A 20,851-nucleotide genomic window follows, 5' to 3' on the forward strand; every position below is an offset into this window, starting at 1 on the left:
AAAATTATTAATAAAATTTTCTACAATAATTATCAGTTATAAATAACACCAAACGACAAACGAATTACAATACCATTATTTTTATACACAATATATAGCAAAACACAACATGCACACACATCAAATTCGCAACTCTAGTTATAAATATAAAAACATATAGGTAATAATAATAATATAACGTAAGAAAACTGAAGAGTTTGGTAATTTTTTCGATATACCATATTATAATGTCCTCAATGCCAGTTAAGTCCGTTAAGCGAGAGCTTTGCAAAGATATCATACTCGTCGGTTTTAATTCCAGTTTTATTATTTTTTTTTTTTACTCTTGAACATTCATGCATTATGTATATTAGAGGTCGTAATTTTTAGGGCAACGAAGTGCACGTCGACAGCAAGTAAATAATATAACAATATACATTTTTATTGGTCGAGAAAGTGTAATTGATAGATGTGAAATTGAGTAGACGCATAAATGTCTAATAGTTTTTTACGAGGCCTCAAATTTATAAACAATTTGTTCATTACAAATTGTTTATATTTTTATCATGCTTTCTACCGATGATTTTTGTACACGACATATAGCAAAACACGACATGCACACACATCAAATTATTAATACTGTAGTTTTTAACGTTAACATCGATATATATAATATAGTGTATGGGCAAATGTATAATGGATGTATACTGTATAGTATATGTATTATGTATAATTAAAGAAAATTGAAATATATTTACATATAGATGAAATGTCCGCTGCTCTAGCAATATATAGTCATATAGACTATTGCATTGGTTTACAACAGTGATTTCTGACAAACTGACAATCTTGAATGATTTTCGACGGAAAAGTTCATTAACAGTAGTATTTTTTTAAATTTGTACCTATAACAATTCAACAAAACCAAATTATTAAAAGAAATTTTTAAGTTTGAAATTATAAAAATATTAAATTGTTCCTTACATTAATATTTTGCATTTCGTGTTTTCGACTAGTTACTCGTATAAGTTTTAATAGATTTATCTTCATTCTCCAATAGATCGTCAATAGTTCTTCCTGTCTTTTTTAAAGAAAGCTGAACCCATCGTAATTATTTATTAATAATACTCAAAAGAATAAACTTTGATATAATACATTTTATTAACAATTTATTGAGTTATCTATAGGTTCTATTCTTTTTATCATTCATATTTTTTTTTATTAAACAGAAAATGTGAAATATGTGATTTTAGTCAATCATTTTTTTTACTTTTTTTTTTATTTTTAATCGGTTATCACATTTTTAAAAATATACTTTGTTAGTTAATTAAATTTTATTTTTGCATGTAATATATAAATGTTAAGTTTGCATTTTCAAGATTTTCTTCATAATAATTTCATAAAAATGTTTAACATAATACCTCTAATTGGAATTTGATAAAAAGCGAAACAGTATTAAATTCTCCAGGAACTCTTACTCATTTGGGAAATTAAACATTTATGATTCTTAACTCAATACTTTATTTTGAAATATAGGCATAAATTCGTTTTATGAGTCATTATATGTTATAATTTATCGTTAATATAAGTAGTGATTACATTTAATTAAACAATTAAAAACCAATAGTATTTTGTCTTAAAATAAATATAAAATAATTATTTTTAAGTTTTACCTATAATGATAATTAAATCTCAAACATTGATGAATTATAATTTCAACTATTTTGCTTTTAATAAACTAAGTATACGCAATTTTAAAAATATATGAATTACCCATACATTTTTGTCTAAAATGCTTTTCTTGAAACTTAACACTGTATATACATTATACTTTATAATGTTGTCACTAAGGTTAAGGTAATGCTTACTATAAATATTGTTATTATTATTAATAATGCGAAGAGGATTTAACAGATTCTAAATCTATTGAAGATACTGACTAAATTTGAGGGATTTCGGAGTTAGATGACTCTGCTAATGTTAGTGGAACTTCAGAGTCTATAGAAGATAATTCTATATTCGGTGGACCTTCAGAATCATAGTTCAGAGACTTATCTGTATTTGGATCTACAGACAACTTCAAAGTTATAGTAGGATCTTGCAATTCATCTACAGTCTTAGCACGACTGGTTACTGTAGGTTGTTCTAGTCCTTTTATAAATGTATCAAAATTATCCAAGCCATATTCCTATTAAAAAAAGATTATTCATTATGTAATAAATATTTGAGTGATGATTTAATGGGATCAAGTATGTTATTTTATATTTTAAAACAATTTGAACTAAAGTTTAAAAATTCAAATCTAAGAATCATAAAATAAATTATATAAATTGTAATTTTTTGTAGGTACGTTTTTTAATAGAAAAATAAATTTTTTTAATTAAATCAGAAACTTTTAAAGCACTTGAAATTATTACATTAATATGTTTTATTAATATATGTTTTTTATTAATAAAATCGTCGTTGCATGTATGTGCAAATAAAATAACTATACTTCCCCAAGAATTTAAAAAATAATTTATATGTTATAAAGATGATAAATTTTAAACTATAGACTAAAAAATGTCAAAGTACTATGGAATAAAATTTTTCTTTAAAATAACATTCTGTTGAACATTCAATATAGGTCATTGAATTATATGACTATGACTTTATAATTATTGCGGATTTTATGTTGTTTTTGGTAACTTAATCTACTAATATTGAACCTTATTCCTTTACCTAATATTCAGGCACGGCGCCAAGAGGGGCAAGGTGGGGCTCTAGCCCCCCCCCCCAGAAAACAGTTCAGCCCCCTCACCAGCCCCCCTACTGAAAATATGTATGATAAATATATAAATATATTTATATTTAAGTTAAATTTTTTATTTTATTAATTTTTAATTAAATTTTTTATAAATTATAATAATTGAATATTATAATGAAGTTTGAACAAATAACATCTTTGGTCTTTTTATTATGGATTAACCTACTATTTACTAACATAAATTCATTCACAAATGTATGTAATATTAAAGTAATAAAGAAATTATAAATTTTGTATATCATTATTAATATAATTGTTGAAGGACTGTGATTAATGATTTTTTTACATAAGATAAATAAAAAATATTTGGCAAAACATTTTTAACTATTCAAAAGTTTGTTACTATATAGCTAATAGCTATAATATGTTAAGTTATATGATACGAAAATATTTATATTTTATTTAAATAACCTCATTGATTGTTGAAAAAATCTTAACCCATGTAAGAAAAATATTTGCCCCACTTTACCCTCCCTGGAAAAAAATTCTAGTGCCGTGCTTGCTAATATTAAATTTCTACAGTAGATTCAACACACAATATACTACAAATTACAGATTAATATATATAAAATTCATTTTAATTATACTCACATGTCGGAGAAATCTTGTTAAAGATGCCAGACATTCTTTTCTCGTTGAACTGATTTTTAATTTCTTTGAATCAATTTTAGGTGAACTGCACACATTAGAAGATTGATTATTACAATTTAATGTATCTAGTTCTTTTATTTCAGTAACGAGGCATTTATTCCAATATTCATTTTCCCTTTTATTAATAGTTAACTAATAAGGATAAAAAAATCAATTATAGTTATATGTTGAAATTATTAGTTATTTAAAATAGCTTACTTTGACATGCATGAGTTTATTGATTGCCCATTTGCATTTGCTGATAGCTTTAACAAACTTATTTGATACAAGAACAGTCCATTTATTTGAACGTTTTATTTTAATCTTAAAACCAATTATGGTTACCACAACTTTGATGTTTGGAATACAGTCAACTAAGTCAGATATATCCACCTAACAATAACACAAAAAAATTGCTGTAGCTATGTATCTACTATCTATAACTATTGGCAAATATTTATCTTTTGTATTTTTTATAAACTGTAATCTATTGTATTCTGTAAAATATGGTTGTAGGACACTTTGTACGGTCACCCGGAAAAAATGAAAACCGCGGACAGTTTGTACTATTTCAGAAAGTAATAAAAATATATATGGCGGACAGTTTGTAATATTTCATGTAAAAAAAAATGTTGAGACGTGAAATGTTAGACATAATTTGTATTTTGGTATTACAAAACACAGGTAGTTAACAATGTTAACATACATAAATAATAATATAATAATATAATAATAATAATAATCAGGGCTAGGATTTGTATGCGATAAAAAAATTGTAAAATATGCATTTAAATTTTTATAAGCACAAAAATATAGTTACAAAAAAAATATTTATTTATTGAAATACATCAGTGATTCTTTGTTTGTCTTAATATTATTAAGATTATTATTATAATTATAATTTAGAAATAAAATTTATAATTCACATTCAATAGTGGAAATATTTTTAATTTTATGTTTGAAAAATTTGAAAATGTATGTTTGACAAAAAAAAATAAGTTTTATACTTTAATCAGCAGGGCTAGAATTAAATACGTAATATTAATATTAAATTATAAATATTAATTACGAAATATACTATAAAACATGCATTTTTCGCAATAATATTCATTTTGTTCAATAAATGCAATAATATGCATTTTATCCAAAATATTCAAAAATATACAAAATAAAAACACCACCGTTTACATACTGTACAAAACGTCCGCGATCGAATTTTACCAATTTATTATCAGTTATCACCGTACAAAGTGTCCGCGATATGCAACTTAAACAATAGATAGTACAAACTGTCCGTTTACCGTATGTATTTTTTATATGTTCTACGTATAAAGAGAAATTTATTTACAAAATAAAATAATAATAATAAAAAATATATTATATTTAATATTTCCTATATTGGTTATAACTTATAACTAATAAGTATTAAGTGTCTATATATTAATGAGCATTTGTATTAGTATAGACTAGAGAGTATAATATAGACTATAGTAATATAATATTCATTGAGTTGAGTTTATGTATGATATTATTAAAGGCTTAATGAAAGGCATAAACATGTAATGTAATAATTGTATAATATAATTCTATATTAATTTTCTATTTTATACACAATAACGAAAATAATCGGTGGGCCTAGTATTTAAAGCTAAGGTGTCTCAGGCTCATAAAGCCTATTTATTAAGACTATATTCGATTTGTCGTTTAAATTTTGAGTATGTAAATTAATGGATGATAAAAAAAATATTTTGTTTAATTGTAAAGCATAAACATTTTTTTCTACATAACCTAGTTATTAGGATTAGAATACTGATTTAAAATTTATGTAAGATCATTTGAAGGATCTGAAAAAATCTCCTCACCTGTAGTATACTTACTGAAATCATAGAGAGTAAAAAACATGTAAACACGACCATATCGTATGTTTGTAAACGGTTCTAAAAATTCTAAACAAATTATGCATAATATATATATATATAAATATATTATGATTTGTAATTTTTAAATAGCAATATAGTATCACTAGTATCAGTTATCACCAATATATTTAAGAATTCATTAAAAATTTCTAAGAATTAAGCTCTTAAGGTTCTATTATCTTAATATCCTTTCTTCTCAAACCTTTTATTTTTCAAGCTAAAAGCATTAGATAATATTCATAATTAATTGTCAATTTGACGATTTATTAAATTCATCAAAGACCCTTCCATATGTTTTAATTATATTTTAAGTTGATTTTTAATAATGGTAGTATAGAGTTAAATTAAAAACAAAATATATTCTTACATTTAAAATAATTTTATCATTTGTTTGTTTCCACCAATGTCGTTCATAATCATTTTCAAGATTCAAATCATGATTGATAGTAATTCTTTTTCTGAAACATTAAAATAAATATTAATGTATAATTTTTGGAAACGCTTACGTACTATACAGTTCTAATGTTTTTATATTAATTTTTATGAAAAGCAGAATAATAATCACATTAAAAATTGTTCTATTATTAAGTATAATGTTATTATTGAACATTGGTAACTTGAAAAATAAAATAATGTAACAATTTTAAAACATTAATGTAAACTGTAAAGTCCTCTTATCGAAATAAATTCAAACTAAAAAAAAACTTGTATAAAAAAATATAGTTTAATCCTCGCAAAGTCACAACTCTAATGGATTGGTATATCAATGTATATATCTATTGTTATAGAAAAATCGATGTACGTTTGAATATGACTAATATACTTAGAAACTACTGAACCAATTCTCATCAAATTTTATATTCCTTAAGACTCGGGGAATGTTTATAGCTTCGTTTTTAAACATCTATACACTATAGCAGTGGTCCCCACTACGCGACTCTTTAACACATTTAGAGCGGCCCGCAGTAAAATTAAATTGTACATTCTAAAATCCAAAATTCTATAAACAATGAATAAAATAAACGTCGCTTTTTATCTTATCTTATTATTTTTATATTTTTAATTATTATCATTAAAAATGTATGTGACCCGCGAGTAATTTTAAAAATTACATTTGGCCCTTTCTAAAATCCTAGTGAGGACCGCTGCTCTATGACTATGAATTTCGTTTTGGCCAACGAAAATCGATTATTTTATTGTTTAAATATTGGTTTGCCTTTGGTTACTCATTATGTATTGCTATCGGAATTTTTTTAAAGAAAAATTACGAGGAGTTTCACGTTGACTCGATCGACAGATGAAAATTGATCGCATTTCGAGCGTCGTTGATCTATAGAGCCCTACGTTAGGCGCCACTTTGTAATAACTTAAAAATAGAAATAAAAGAAATATAAAATCAAAATGAGCTAAAGGTTATTTTCAGCATTAATAAAATGTCCAGGTTTGGGGGATTCTTCCCTAAAATTAAAAGCACTGAAGAATAAAACCATCTACTAGATATTAATACTAAATTTACGCAATTACCTTTCTACTGATTTTCGAAGGGGTCACGTATTCTATTATATGATCTAGTACATTTTACAAAAAATATATATTTAGCTTATATATAATATTATTATATTATATATAATTTATAAGAAAAAAACATTAATAAAATCTTAAATGATTCACAAAAATATTATAATTATATATTATTATTTTTTAATTGTTAAAATAATTTACGCCCGCAAAATATAATATAATGATACATATACTATTATGACATTATGTTATAATTAAAGTTATAATATACTTTAATTTCGCCTTATCATCTGCAAAAAAGATATCCTTTAAAATTTAACTTATTACAGAAGTTTAACATTCGATATATAGGGTTGCTTAGAACAAAATTGTTTACTTGGGTTTCAGTAAAAAAAACGGCCAAAATTACAAAAAGCAATTTTTTGTATGTTAAGAGGACGTCGCACCCGCACGTGTTGTCTCCGTCTTACACACGTATGACATAGGTAAAATGCATTTACGCAATCTAAGTATAACTCGCTCAATTTTGATTCTAGAGTAAATATATCTATTATAAAATTAAAACATGACAATATTTCGGAGGGCAAGACGATGAGTTTTTTCCATTATTTATAATAAAACGTTCATTATAACCGTTTAGAATTAGCAAAAATTTCAAAATGTTTAAATTACCTTTAACTTTTCAAAATTTTAATTTTCTAAAAAAACTCATCGTCCTGCCCTCTAAAATATTGTCATATTTTAATTTTATAATAGGTATATTTACTCTAGAATCAAAATTGAGCGAGTTATACTTAGACTGCGTACACGAATTTTACCGATGTCGTACGTGTGTAAGACAGAGACGACACATGCGGGTGCGACGTCCTCTTAAGAGAATGTTTATAATAAATATTATAAGAATAATTAACAAACAAAATAGATTTCAATATATTAAAACAAATATCTCAATGTTCAAAATGCCAAAGACCCAATAATCATGCCGAAGACAAATGTTTTTCAAAGATAAACTGGGGTAGCCAGGTGGTTGAGGGGGCTGTAACCCCCCCCCCCAAACGAAATATTAAGAAAATTTAAAAATTATTTTTTATTTTGAATAGTCTATAAAAATCGCTACAAAAATCTTAAATTGTATTTGAAGAAATTAATCAGCCCCCCCCCCGAAAAATCCTAGCTGCGCCACTGCCATACTTGGTATGCCGAATTTGTAATAAGTATTGCTAGGCATTCGGCTAAAAATTATAATTTATAAGTGAACGAAACAAAATGTAAGAATTAGGTTAAATGCAGTTGTAAATATTCTAACCTTTATGAAAGCAGACACAATTCGAAAAATAAATTAAATACATAATACATCAAATGCATTACATGATATAAATTCCATGTGTAATAATAAAATAACACCAATAACAATTGACATACAAACATAATATGCTGTATTAGACAAGAATTACTATTTACTTCCCAACGAATATTATATACAATTACGCAGAGTATAATACAACTATACAACTATTAGGACCGGATAATAAACCCAATACTCACGATAGGTACGCATGCGGAACGCAACTTCTCGCATATTTATCCACAGAAAAATTAAATAATCCGTTGTGCCGGTGGATAATTATGCGATGAGTTGCATCATACGCACATCGATCACTTCATTCGGAGACTCGTCGCTAATATCGGCAACAAAATACTATGCTGTGGGCGCCGTGAGGGGGGTGAAAGGGGGTGCACGGCTTTACAAAAACTTAAATTAAATTTAAAAAATTGAATGGTATTGAAACAATTTTATATTGCATAATATATATATATATATCATATATTTTATATTTTTATATTACGTATTTAAGTATTTAACTATTATTATTATTATTATTACGTATTTGAGCATTATTTAGAAATTAGCGTATATCCACTTGCACGATGCACCACCTGATAAAATTCCTGGCGGCGCTTATGGCTGTGGCTCTTATCCATAGTATACGAATATACGATTTAAGCAGGTTGTATATCAGGTATAACTATAATTTATTACAATTAAGATTAACTATAATAACTTCGATATAGATATAAATGTACGGGCCGGGATCGTGAGGTATTAATACGCGCGCCCGGTTACCTAGCTACTTCGCGCGCTGCACTCACACACGCACCGACCTGTGTTAATGCGTGTATAGTGTGTATAGCACTCAGCAGGAGTTGGACAGGGTCGCCGAGCAAAACCTGTGAGTGCTTGTGTGTGGGTGGTGTGTGTATGTGTGTATATTTGTGTGCAAGTGTGCGAGTGTGTATTGTGTAATCTTAAAAACTAAGGAAAATAGTTAACTCTAATTAAATTGATGGTAACTCAAATGCAGATAATAAAAATTTATTATGTTGTATAATAATAATAATAAATGTAACTACGGCCCTTTTTGCCCAACAGGTAAAATAATAATATTATAATAGTTTCCGGATCGGCACAACTAATAATAAATAATAGTATTAAACAGCTAAGTATTATTAATAATAATGTATAATAAAATTGCAATTGGCACAACCTTAAAAATATAGATAAAATAATAATTTAGGAAAAACTCACAAATTGTCGGTGCTCTAAGTATAATATAAGGTGGCGATTAGCGTCCATAAAATATAATATTAAAAAATGTGGCGATTAGCGTCAAAAAAAATGTAATAATAAAATACGGCGATTGGCGCCTATATGAGATATAATATAGTTGACGGCGATCCGCGCCTATAAAATATAATACAACTGACGGCGACGATTAGCGCCAATATAATTTGTAAGATAGAGATGAGTGGCGATTCGCGCTCACTCAATATAATAGGTAATATAATAATAAGGGTTAGGCGATTAGCGCCTTGTTATATATATAACCAAAAATCACTGGAAATTCGAGCCTGGCGATTAACAACTTCGCTTAATTTAGTTAATAATTTCGAAATGGGATACGACAGAGTGCGATACGAAAAAGCGACTGACGAATGCCGTAGGCCGTGCTAATTATCCGCGCACCCGGGAGTTGGCGGCGGCCGATAGCGCGTCGCCGTAATCTACATAATATTATATTATAATAAAATAATTCACAATAAAATGTATAATACGAATAAAATTAACAATTAATGTGCGTGTGTGTGTTTGGGGAATCGTAAGTTCCTACACGAGAGTAACAGGTAGACAATTATACATACGTTAATTCCTACATATGTGATGTGTAAGTTCCTACACGAAAAAAAAGGTACACGTGTAAGTTCCTACACTTGGAATATTATAAGTTATCAATCTACGTCTATAAAATACTGTCATACATTTTAACCCTTTATTCTATATAATATATAATTTATAAGCTATCTATCTAATTTAATTTTTATCATCAACATCCGCATATTTTTAAAATTATCGAAATTCTCAAATTATTTCAAGTTAATACATGTATAAAAATAAGAACAACTGATAGTAACTCAGTAATTAAAATAAGTCAAAAACATGCCGAAAAAGAAAATTTTATGAATCAAAAAATAAAAGAATATTCAACTAAAAAAATTAATCAGTATGACTACGTTAAACCTCAAAGTTTCAGAAATAAACCTCATAAAATATAATATTTTTTTTTTATTGTTTTATTATATTAAAATTATTAAATTGATAATATTTATTAGGTAAATTATTAAATATTATAAAGAATTATATATCATATAGAATAAAGGGTTAAAATGTATGAGTATGACAGCAGTATTATAATATGATATAACTGATATTAGATCGATAACTTATAATATACTTAGTGTAGGAACTTACACGTGTACCTTTTTTTACCGTGTAGGAACTTACACGTGTACCTGTTTTTTTACCGTGTAGGAACTTACACATGTACCTGATTTTTACTGTGTAGGAACAGGAACTTACATATGTACCTTATTTTATCGTGTAAGAACTAACATATGTATCTTGTTTACCTTATAGGTCTCGTGTAGGAAATTACATTTGCCCGTGTGTGTGTGTGTGTGTGGTCGTCCGGCGAAGCCCGTGAATTCGAATATATGCCAATTGCATTAGAAATCACAGCCCACAGGTAAGGAAAAAAAAATTATGGGATTCAAAAAGGTTATAGGTACATGGACTGCACCGGTCGATATTGAAGTCGAAAAAAAGATTATCCATTAATTGCGCTGGCGATACTGAACAGTTATAAATAAGGTAATGACTAAATAAGACTTAATAATTTTATTTAATTTATTATGTACTTTTTAATTAAAATAAAATATCTAATATAGTAGTATAGTAATATAATATACCTATTATAGCACATATTATACAGGGCGATTCTTTTATCATAAAACACTCATTGTTTCAAAAAGTATTGAAGTTTTTGAAAACATTTTTTTACATAGTTTCAAATTGCAGTTAGTCTACTACTCCGCTACTAAACTTAATATACGTACAACTCATTAACTATATATTATATTATATTTTCCTGGCGCAATCGATATAATATATACCTTTTTAGTTTGGGACAAATCCGTCGGCACAAAAGATGTATAAATTTCAGGTAGTCGGCGCAATTGACGAACACTCGTGAAGTCGTGAATACGGCCTACCTTTTAATTAGTCCGATATAACGGTACTATCGGCGGCGGCGCAAACAATAAACGTATAGTAAAAACTGTATCCAGTGTAATAATTATACTTGGAAATGATTTTTTGATCGAAAACTATAACATTATTTTGAATAATAATATAGATATTCAACTGAAAATTAACAACGCAAATACATTAAACTGCTCAAAGAATACCGTTAATCTTAATACTATATATATATATATAAAAAGAACCATATTCAATTTCCCATATAACCTTATTGCTATATAGTTCACTGTATCATTTATTGTATAGCAGTTTAAATAAAATAAATAAATAACTATCGAGTTGTCGTACGCACAGTTAATAATTTCAACATAAATCTTTTGTCTGCTATGAAAGGGACGATTTACATTGTAAGGTCACGTATAAGAAACTCAGACGAATTTGTGACAATGGAGCGCAAGACTCTGCCGCCAGAGACAAGAAATAGCCGAATAAAGGTCTCTGCCACCAAAGATAAAGTAGGTAGTTTCTTGGAAATACAGAGTCCTTTTATATGAAGCCGTCGGCCACTCTGGCCGGCATGACCGTATCGTATTGTCGTTAGTTTGTGCGCACTAGTCACATTAGCAACATCTCTCAACACCGCGCCGGTTCTTGCGGGAGCGACTACTGGACCACCATATTCAACGAGCAAAAACAGTGTTGTATTTATTTGGATTCACGTGTTCAGAGAATTATTTAATTCACTATGTTACTGCATAGCATATTATATACAACTGCGAGTCAGGTAAGATGCATGATTATAATATATTTTTATAGTTTTATTATAATTTATATATCTATTCTACATCTACACACCAGTGGTCGGCAACCGGCGGCCTGCGCCACTATTGTATACGATCCGCTTTAAATTTTAGAACGACGAAATTTTTTTTATGCATTTTATTATTTTTGAGTTTTGGACAGTGTTATTATTTTCATAATAACTAATTTAAGAACATACAATTTTTATTTTTGTCCCGCCCGTGACATTTTTTTAATTCGTGAATGTGGCTCGAGAGTCCAAAATGGTTGCCGACCACTGTTATATACGATGTACTTGATCCTATTCTCGAATACACGACTTCGAAATCAGGAATTAGGTAATTGTGTAAATTTAATATTAAAATCTGGTAGATGGTTTTATTCTCCAGCGCTTTTAAGTGTAATAATTTTAATTATTGAAGTGAAACTTCTTTATAGAGTGTATATAAAAATGACGACGGTCGGACACGGTCGGGCCGTCACGGGCCGCCGTCAAGGTTATTATTATTATTATTTTATTAGTTACAAATAAATAATTAAAAAATTACTTATTATAATAAATTAAAAAATTAAAAAAATTAAACTTCAATAAATAAATAATAAAAATTACATATTATAATAAATTATAAAATTAAAAAAAATACAGTTCTATTGAAAATAAAATTGTAAAGTGTGTTATTTTTATTTTATTACAATGCACACCTTATAATATCAGTTGCATGACTGAAAGAAATTTCACTTCATCCGCGCGTACTTGTTACACGTACAGTTTTATATTTCTTTTATTTCTATTTATACGTTATTACAATAGTTTATAATACTTATCACCGTTTATAGATTTAAATTAGAACTTACCTTGTAAAAATATTATCAACAGTTATATTCGGCATTATTACTTTAAAATTGTGATCAATATTATCATTTGTCTTAGTTAACTGCGATGAAGCTTCTAATGCACTTTTATTTTCTACGTGTCTATAACTAAAAAATTTAAAAAATTAATTAAAAATTATAAGATAAAAATTAACTAAGTAAATCATTCCTTACGAATGTTTGTTATTTGGCGTCATCACTGAATGAGTATTAAGACTTGTTCTAGCTTTTTTATAAGGACACGTACTAACACTTGCATAAGAACATGTATTAGTACTTGTTTTTGTACTATTACAAGTATCTGTATTAGCACTTGAGTTTGTAATGTTACTAATGTCTTTATTAGCATCCGTGTTTGTACCATTACTAATTGTATTAGTAACTAGTTTCTTGTCAACTCTCATTAATATGTCTTCATCAAAAACTTGATTTATTGTCAAATCCCCAAAATTCGGTACTCTACTTTAAAAAAATGTACATCTATTATTAATTTTACATAACTATTATTATAAAAACAACTGCGTACTGAGTTTATATTCTTATACTCACATAAAATAATTCATATATTAAATAATTATTTAATTAAGTATTTATTGTATCTTTTAGTATCTATGATATTAATATTGTTTAATTGATTATGATATTTATTTTTTGAAAAAAAAAACACGGAGTAGTAAAATATAAATTCTTATTGTAAAGTAGTAAATGTAAGTTTAAACTTACCTAATTTCATTATTGATATTACTTGTATACCAATTAAAAACGCCTTTTTTAATCACCCCACAAAATTCAGCCAAATCATTTGATTGTTTTAGACTTGAAAATCTAAAAAAAAATAATCATGGTTATACTATATATTATTAGATTAAACAGAACATTGAGGGTTCGCATAAAAATGCATTTTTACTTATTAAAAAATTTAAAATTATTTATTAAAAAATGAATAACCCTATTGTACTTGAACTGAATAATAATAAAATATCTAATAGGTTTATTCGGATTTAATCTGTTATCAATTAGTTTTATCGAACGGCCGTTTACCGAGATTCTACTGTACTTCATTACTATAGTGTTCCGTCTAAAATGTATGGTTATAAGAAATGTGTCGTGAGCATAAAAAGGTTGAGAAACACTGCTATAACATAATAACATATAGGTAATCATTATAATATGTATATTTTATGTTAAATTTTTTGATATTGCTATTATACTTATTTATTTTATTATTCGCTATACAGTAAGTTTAATTAATTTTTATCGAAAAAATAGTATTTAAATTTTAATTTTGCGTAAAAAAAATTATTATACACGTAAAAGTCTCATAATATGTATCTACAATTAAAATTGAATTATAACATAAGTAGTATGAAATAGCCGATTCAAAGTCCCTCCCGCTTCACCACCCGCTCACCATATACTGCGCCACCGCATCACCACCTCTACCCACCTCCAGCCTACCCGCGGCACCACATGTACTCTTATTAGCTACGCCATCGCCACTGATTCCCAGGGCGTGCAAGCCTACATCATCACACCTATATACATACATACTTACATATATATATATATATATATACACAAACATACATACACACATATATACATACATACATACACACATATACCTATATACATACACACATATACCTATATACATACATACATACATACACACAAACATACCTATATACATACATACATATACACATATACCTATATACATACATACTTACACATATATATATATACAAACATACATACATATACAAACATACCTATATACATACATATACACATAAATACCTATATATACATATATACATATACATACATACCTATACACATACACGCATACATACATACATATATACATACATACACACAAATATACCTATATACATACATACACACATACATACCTATATATACATATATACATATACATACATACCTATATACATACATACATACATATATACACACATATATACATATATACACACAAATATACCTATATACATACATACATACATACATACACACATACATACCTATATATACATATATACATATACATACATACCTATATACATATACACATACATATATAGTATATACACACAAATATACCCATATACATACATATATACACACATACACACATATAGCTACGCCGCCACCCCGCCCCTGCTCCGCTTCTGACGCGTGACCCTAGCTCGTCCGCGCCACCCTACGAACCGAGTTCTCCTGTACCGACCACACTAGTGTCCGACAATCGACGTTGCATTTTAATAAATTCGTGTTTGTAATAATTGCATTGAGCGTTTAAAATAATAGTATTTAAAACGCAAATAATACGCTGTAACCGAGGTTGACATGTATATACATACACACATACATATATACATACATACATACACACATATACCTATATACATACATACATATATACACACTAACATACCTATACACATACACGCATACATAAATACACACATATATACATATATACACACAAATATACCTATATACATACATACATACATACATACATACATACATACATACATACACACATACATACCTATATATACACAAACATATATAGTATATACACACAAATATACCCATATACATACATACATATATACATACATACACACATACATACATACATACATACATACATATATACATACATACACACATACATACATACATACATACATACATATATACATACATACATAGCTGCGCCGTCACCCCACCCTCGCTCAGCTTGTGACGCGTGACCCTAGCTCGCCCGCGCCATCTACGTCATATACCTATATATATATATATATAATACGACGAATATATATATACATACATACCTATTACACAAATACATACTACATACATACACACATATAGCTACGCCGCCACCCCGCCCCTGCTCCGCTTCTGACGCGTGACCCTAGCTCGTCCGCGCCACCCTACGAACCGAGTTCTCCTGTACCGACCACACTAGTGTCCGACAATCGACGTTGCATTTTAATAAATTCGTGTTTGTAATAATTGCATTGAGCGTTTAAAATAATAGTATTTAAAACGCAAATAATACGCTGTAACCGAGGTTGACATGTATCTAGACACTCCTAACTCGTATAATGGTCTAACAATAACTGCTGGATGCACATATATAGTTCGAGAGCATAGCGAAGACATTGCAAAGAAATATTAATAATACAAATTAAAATAATATATATATATATATATATATATGTATATATATATGTATATAGGTGTGATGGCGTAGGCTTGCACGCCCTGGAACGGGGCGTGACGTAGCTGATAGCGCCCATCGGCGGCGGTGGCGTAGCTGACAAGACTACATGAGTTGCTGCGAGTAGGCTGGAGGTGAGTAGAGGAGGGTTACGCGGCTGCGCGGTATTGGCTGGAGATGGGTACAGGTGGTGGCGCGGTGGCGCGTTTATGTCGGACGAGTGGTAAAGCGCGGGGGGGGCTTTGAACCGGCTATTTCATACTACAAACATAATAATGAATATCGTTATTCATAGTTAAAATATGTTATTTCGTCAAATTTGAACTTAAATACAAATTATAGTTAAAAATTATACAAATCGACTTGGCACGACTTCTTAGCAAATTTTGTGGTTTTATTTACAGGTGCCGTTAGAGCATATTTTTGTGTTGAAATATAAAATAGTTTCAATAAATATACCTAGTTCGACAATATGTGACGAATAGAATGAGTGAAACATATTAAATTAACAAATATTATATAAAATCATTTTTAAATTTGGTGATGGACGTCTATTTACTATATAACTAAATATCGAGATTTTTTAAATAATAAATATATTGACGTATTGAATCGTCTTAATATGAAAATTTAAAATTGATAATAATTTAAAAAGCATTTATAATAAGCGTATCTAAGATCATTCGATTTAAATTCTAATTTAATTTGAATAAGTTTTTGAAGTGAAACTTCTTTACAGAGGGTACAAAAAAAAAGACGACGGTCGGCATGATGGCCGGTCGTCACGGTCGGGCCGTCACGAGCCGTCGTCACGGACCGCTCTGTTACATACACGTTTTTTTAAAATACACGGGTATGTATTCCAATATCAAAACAGTAATGGTACTTAAAAAAAATTTTCTCTGATATTGAAAATCTGATCTGCTTTATGGGAAAAAATATTTTACAAGCTAATTTTCAGAAAAACATATTTTTTTATATAGGATAATAATAATTAATAATGAAGAATTTAGGTATTAATCTTGGCGTATACCAGGGGTGGGCAACTGGCGATCCGCGGGCCGCATTCGGCACGCGAACCTTTTTTATCTGGCCCGCGCTACATCTTAAAATTCTATAATACTATTTCAGTCAACCGTCTATGCTAAATTAAAATGCATATTTTGAATGACCTCTTTTTTGCCCGCTAAATTTTAATTTTCTAAAAATTGGCCCTCTAATAACTTTCAGTTGCTCATCGTTGACGTATATAATGGAACGCGCTGTGCTCGGAGGAATACTGCGTGATGGTAGTGGGTGGGATCAATAAACGATGTTGTGAAAGCGGGGTAATGGTCGTAATAAACATGCTAGCGATAGACAAAGTGACAGGTAGTGCGGTAGTGGACATGCCCGTAACCCGTCTTTACAGAGGGAAGCGGGTAGTATGTTCTATTATTGATTATATATTATATTATTATTATTATTATTTTTTATAATCAATAGTACTATAATATAGTCTATATAAATTTGTTGTCTCCTTTTAAACCTATATTTATATAAATAATGTATGTACATATATCAAACCAAACACTCTTATAATCATACGATATACTCGTATATCATAATATGTAATATATATATATATACAAGTATGTATGTTTTCACTCATGTATATAGTAGAGGTGATATTATTGTATATTTGTAAATTACAGGATTATAAAAATCCGCAAAAATCGCATAAATGTATTAGTTTTGTATATAAATACATTGTACAAGTATTCCGTATGCCGTGCTTATATAAACTGTATAAAAATGCTAACAATTATTGTTAATTGATTAACTAGTTTCTATATAATACACATAGTCACGTAAGTTTACTAACAATCTGTACAAAATAAATCACAACAGCACGTATAAAAACATGTACGCTAGAATATTAATTAATTTTAAATGTATGTATTATAATAATAATTATCATTTATTTCAACCATTTTAATAAATTTCAAAAAAATTGTGCTTTAGCTTAAAGAAAATTACAAATTCATAATAACTAAATAATAATATTACAACTCATCTGAAACATTTGTAAAAATAATCATAAAAATAGATTTTATAGTAAATATCGAAAAACTAATAAGGCTCATCAACTAATAACTATAACGACTTACATAATGTGACAACGCATAGAATAAAATCAATCAATAAAAATAATAAAAATTTATGATATGATGAATACTAAATAATTAATCACGAGAAAACTTAATTAAATACAAAAATCCAACTAGGTATGAAAAAATAAATGATTTTATTTACGATTTCTATTATTTTAATTGATGTACGATATTAAAGAAACATATAAATTTGTACACAAGTAATATTAGTTGAAAATGCTTAGGGCGGTGGATCAATAAATAACTGAGTTACGGTAAGGTAGTTCTGAAGGGGTGAAGGGGGTTAAAAAATAAAGGGCTGTGTGGGCGTGGTCGATTGAGTAGTGTAGGATGGATGTGGTAGGGGTTCTAAAAAGGAGTGATGAAGGGGTGGTAGTGGACCCGGCACTATAAACAAATGAGGTTACGGGGTGAAGTGGTGAAGTAGTTGTGGGATGGTCCATTGAACCGGAGGGTGGTTAAAAGTAACCTGAGTTGATTGCACCTGCGCAACACCTAACCAAATCTGACGATCGATTTTAAACGATAACTAAATAATACTCGTACGAGTGGTTCTCTAAGTAAAATATTAAACATTTTGGCCTTATTTAACAATACGTCATCATTAATTTCATCTGATATGCCTTGAAATAATTTACCAATAGATAATGATGTCAGAAAATTTAAACCTTAACTTAATTATTTACGCTCATTAAAAATGTCATTACACCACTTTATTTCCTTGTGTATAGTACGTATATGCAGGGGTTAACTGGGATGTAATATTTATTAAGGGCATCAATTTATGATTTTATGGGAAATTTAATAAATATTTAATTCTTGGTTTAATCCCAAAAGCGTAAAAATATGATAGTTATTACAATTTATAGGTCAACTATTTAGATAAAAGGACAAAGCATTACAAGGGCATATGATGCTATAATACCCCTAACACCCCTATACTCCAGCCAGTCCACGCCCGCGTATGTGTAACATATGGAACATAATAATGTATAAAATGTATATGACAAAGCATTATACGACAAAACACGAGTACATGGGTAGAGGACAATTAATACGATGAAAAATATATTAAATATTGTGTACGGTTCATATGGACAATATATTCGATTGGCGCCGCTTTCAAAAAACGACAATGTTAGTACCAGACGTGAAAAAAAATCGAACACGTTATTCAAATAACGACTACGGCCAGAAACCGGTAAACAACAACTGCAATATAATACAATAATATAATACATTATCGTGCGGTTGGTTGGCTAGTCGACGGGGGTCAGGGTGTCTGTGCGTGGGTGTGCGTGTACGTATACGCGAGGAGTGCTAATGGTGAAGCGGGGTGGGAGGGTTGAGCAGTCGTGAAACGCACAGAGCGAGTGACGGAGGGTTGAGGGGGGTATGATGTATTTTATTGTAGGGCACATTATTGCGATATTGTAAAACGTAAGACGATCGTAAATAATACCGGATCATATTATAATATTAAATCATATTCATAAATCATATCAGTGTTCAGTTATAATAAGACTAGCTATCGTAAAATAATCGCGACGATAAACTCACCTCTGGTATGCGTAATTATTCATGGCCGTTAACATATGATCGAAATTCGGCAAACGCCGCTCGATGTTTAGAAACATGTCGTGAAATTGCGACCAGTCGATGTCGTCAGCGGCGGGGCGTTGTGCATCCTCGATAGTTTCCTTTTCTAGGCACAAGTCACCGGTGTCAGACATCTTGGACTGAAAGTTTGAAAACGAACTGCGACGTCTGAGCTGTCTGGGAGCGTTCTTGAGAATAACTCGATAACGGGCACCAGCTTTGGCCGGGGAAATCTGCAGAAAACTCGCGCCAGCGCAGTCGGGAAAACGGCACCAGGCAGTGGTGGGCCGGGTGAGTAGCTAGTGGTGCACTGACTCCATAGCCCGGAGAACTTTGAGTATGGCGAGGAAATGGAATATGTCGAGGGGTACATCGGGGCGTATCCATGGAAACTATATACGATCAATAAGACCGAAAAACTGGGTCGGTGGTCGAGTTGCCAAATTGACGGCATCACAAAACTAAACTTTTACTTTGGGGTGGAAAGTGATGGCAACCATGCACGTCAAAGCTCAAAGCGGCGGTATCGATCAATATGGCGATATTCTTAAAAGCTTCATGTTCCAATGGGTTCATAAAAATAAATATATTTTCTCGTTATCAAGTTTTTAAATTACATAATAATTTGTAACTGGAATAACTATATAACATTATTCATATTATTCATATATACGAGCAAAATATCATAATTTTAAATAAACAACAGCT

General features: G+C 29.2%; 1 protein-coding gene across 1 annotated transcript; it reads right to left on the bottom strand.

Moving 5' to 3' along the window:
• Positions 1 to 1,879: 1,879 nt before the first annotated feature.
• LOC132924710 (uncharacterized) lies at positions 1,880 to 20,310 on the bottom strand. The gene is made up of 8 exons (XM_060989153.1): positions 20,105 to 20,310; positions 13,850 to 13,951; positions 13,301 to 13,585; positions 13,109 to 13,234; positions 5,702 to 5,792; positions 3,635 to 3,808; positions 3,377 to 3,568; positions 1,880 to 2,167 (listed from the first exon to the last, which is right to left on the bottom strand). The coding sequence occupies exons 1-8, from the start codon at positions 20,275 to 20,277 to the stop codon at positions 1,919 to 1,921; spliced, it is 1,392 nt and encodes a 463-aa protein (XP_060845136.1). The 5' UTR covers positions 20,278 to 20,310; the 3' UTR covers positions 1,880 to 1,918.
• Positions 20,311 to 20,851: the final 541 nt, after the last annotated feature.

This window comes from Rhopalosiphum padi, chromosome 3, assembly GCF_020882245.1.
Source record: "Rhopalosiphum padi isolate XX-2018 chromosome 3, ASM2088224v1, whole genome shotgun sequence".
NCBI lineage: Eukaryota > Metazoa > Arthropoda > Insecta > Hemiptera > Aphididae > Rhopalosiphum > Rhopalosiphum padi.

Coding starts and splice junctions, on each gene's coding strand:
- LOC132924710 (XM_060989153.1), bottom strand. CDS start 20,277: ATGTCTGACACCGGTGACTTGTGCCTAGAAAAGGAAACTATCGAGGAT. Junction 5,793..13,108: donor GTTGATAATATTTTTACAAG/GTAAGTTCTAAT, acceptor TTAATGTTTCAG/AAAAAGAATTACTATCAATC. Junction 3,809..5,701: donor ATGATAAAATTATTTTAAAT/GTAAGAATATAT, acceptor TGTTATTGTTAG/GTGGATATATCTGACTTAGT.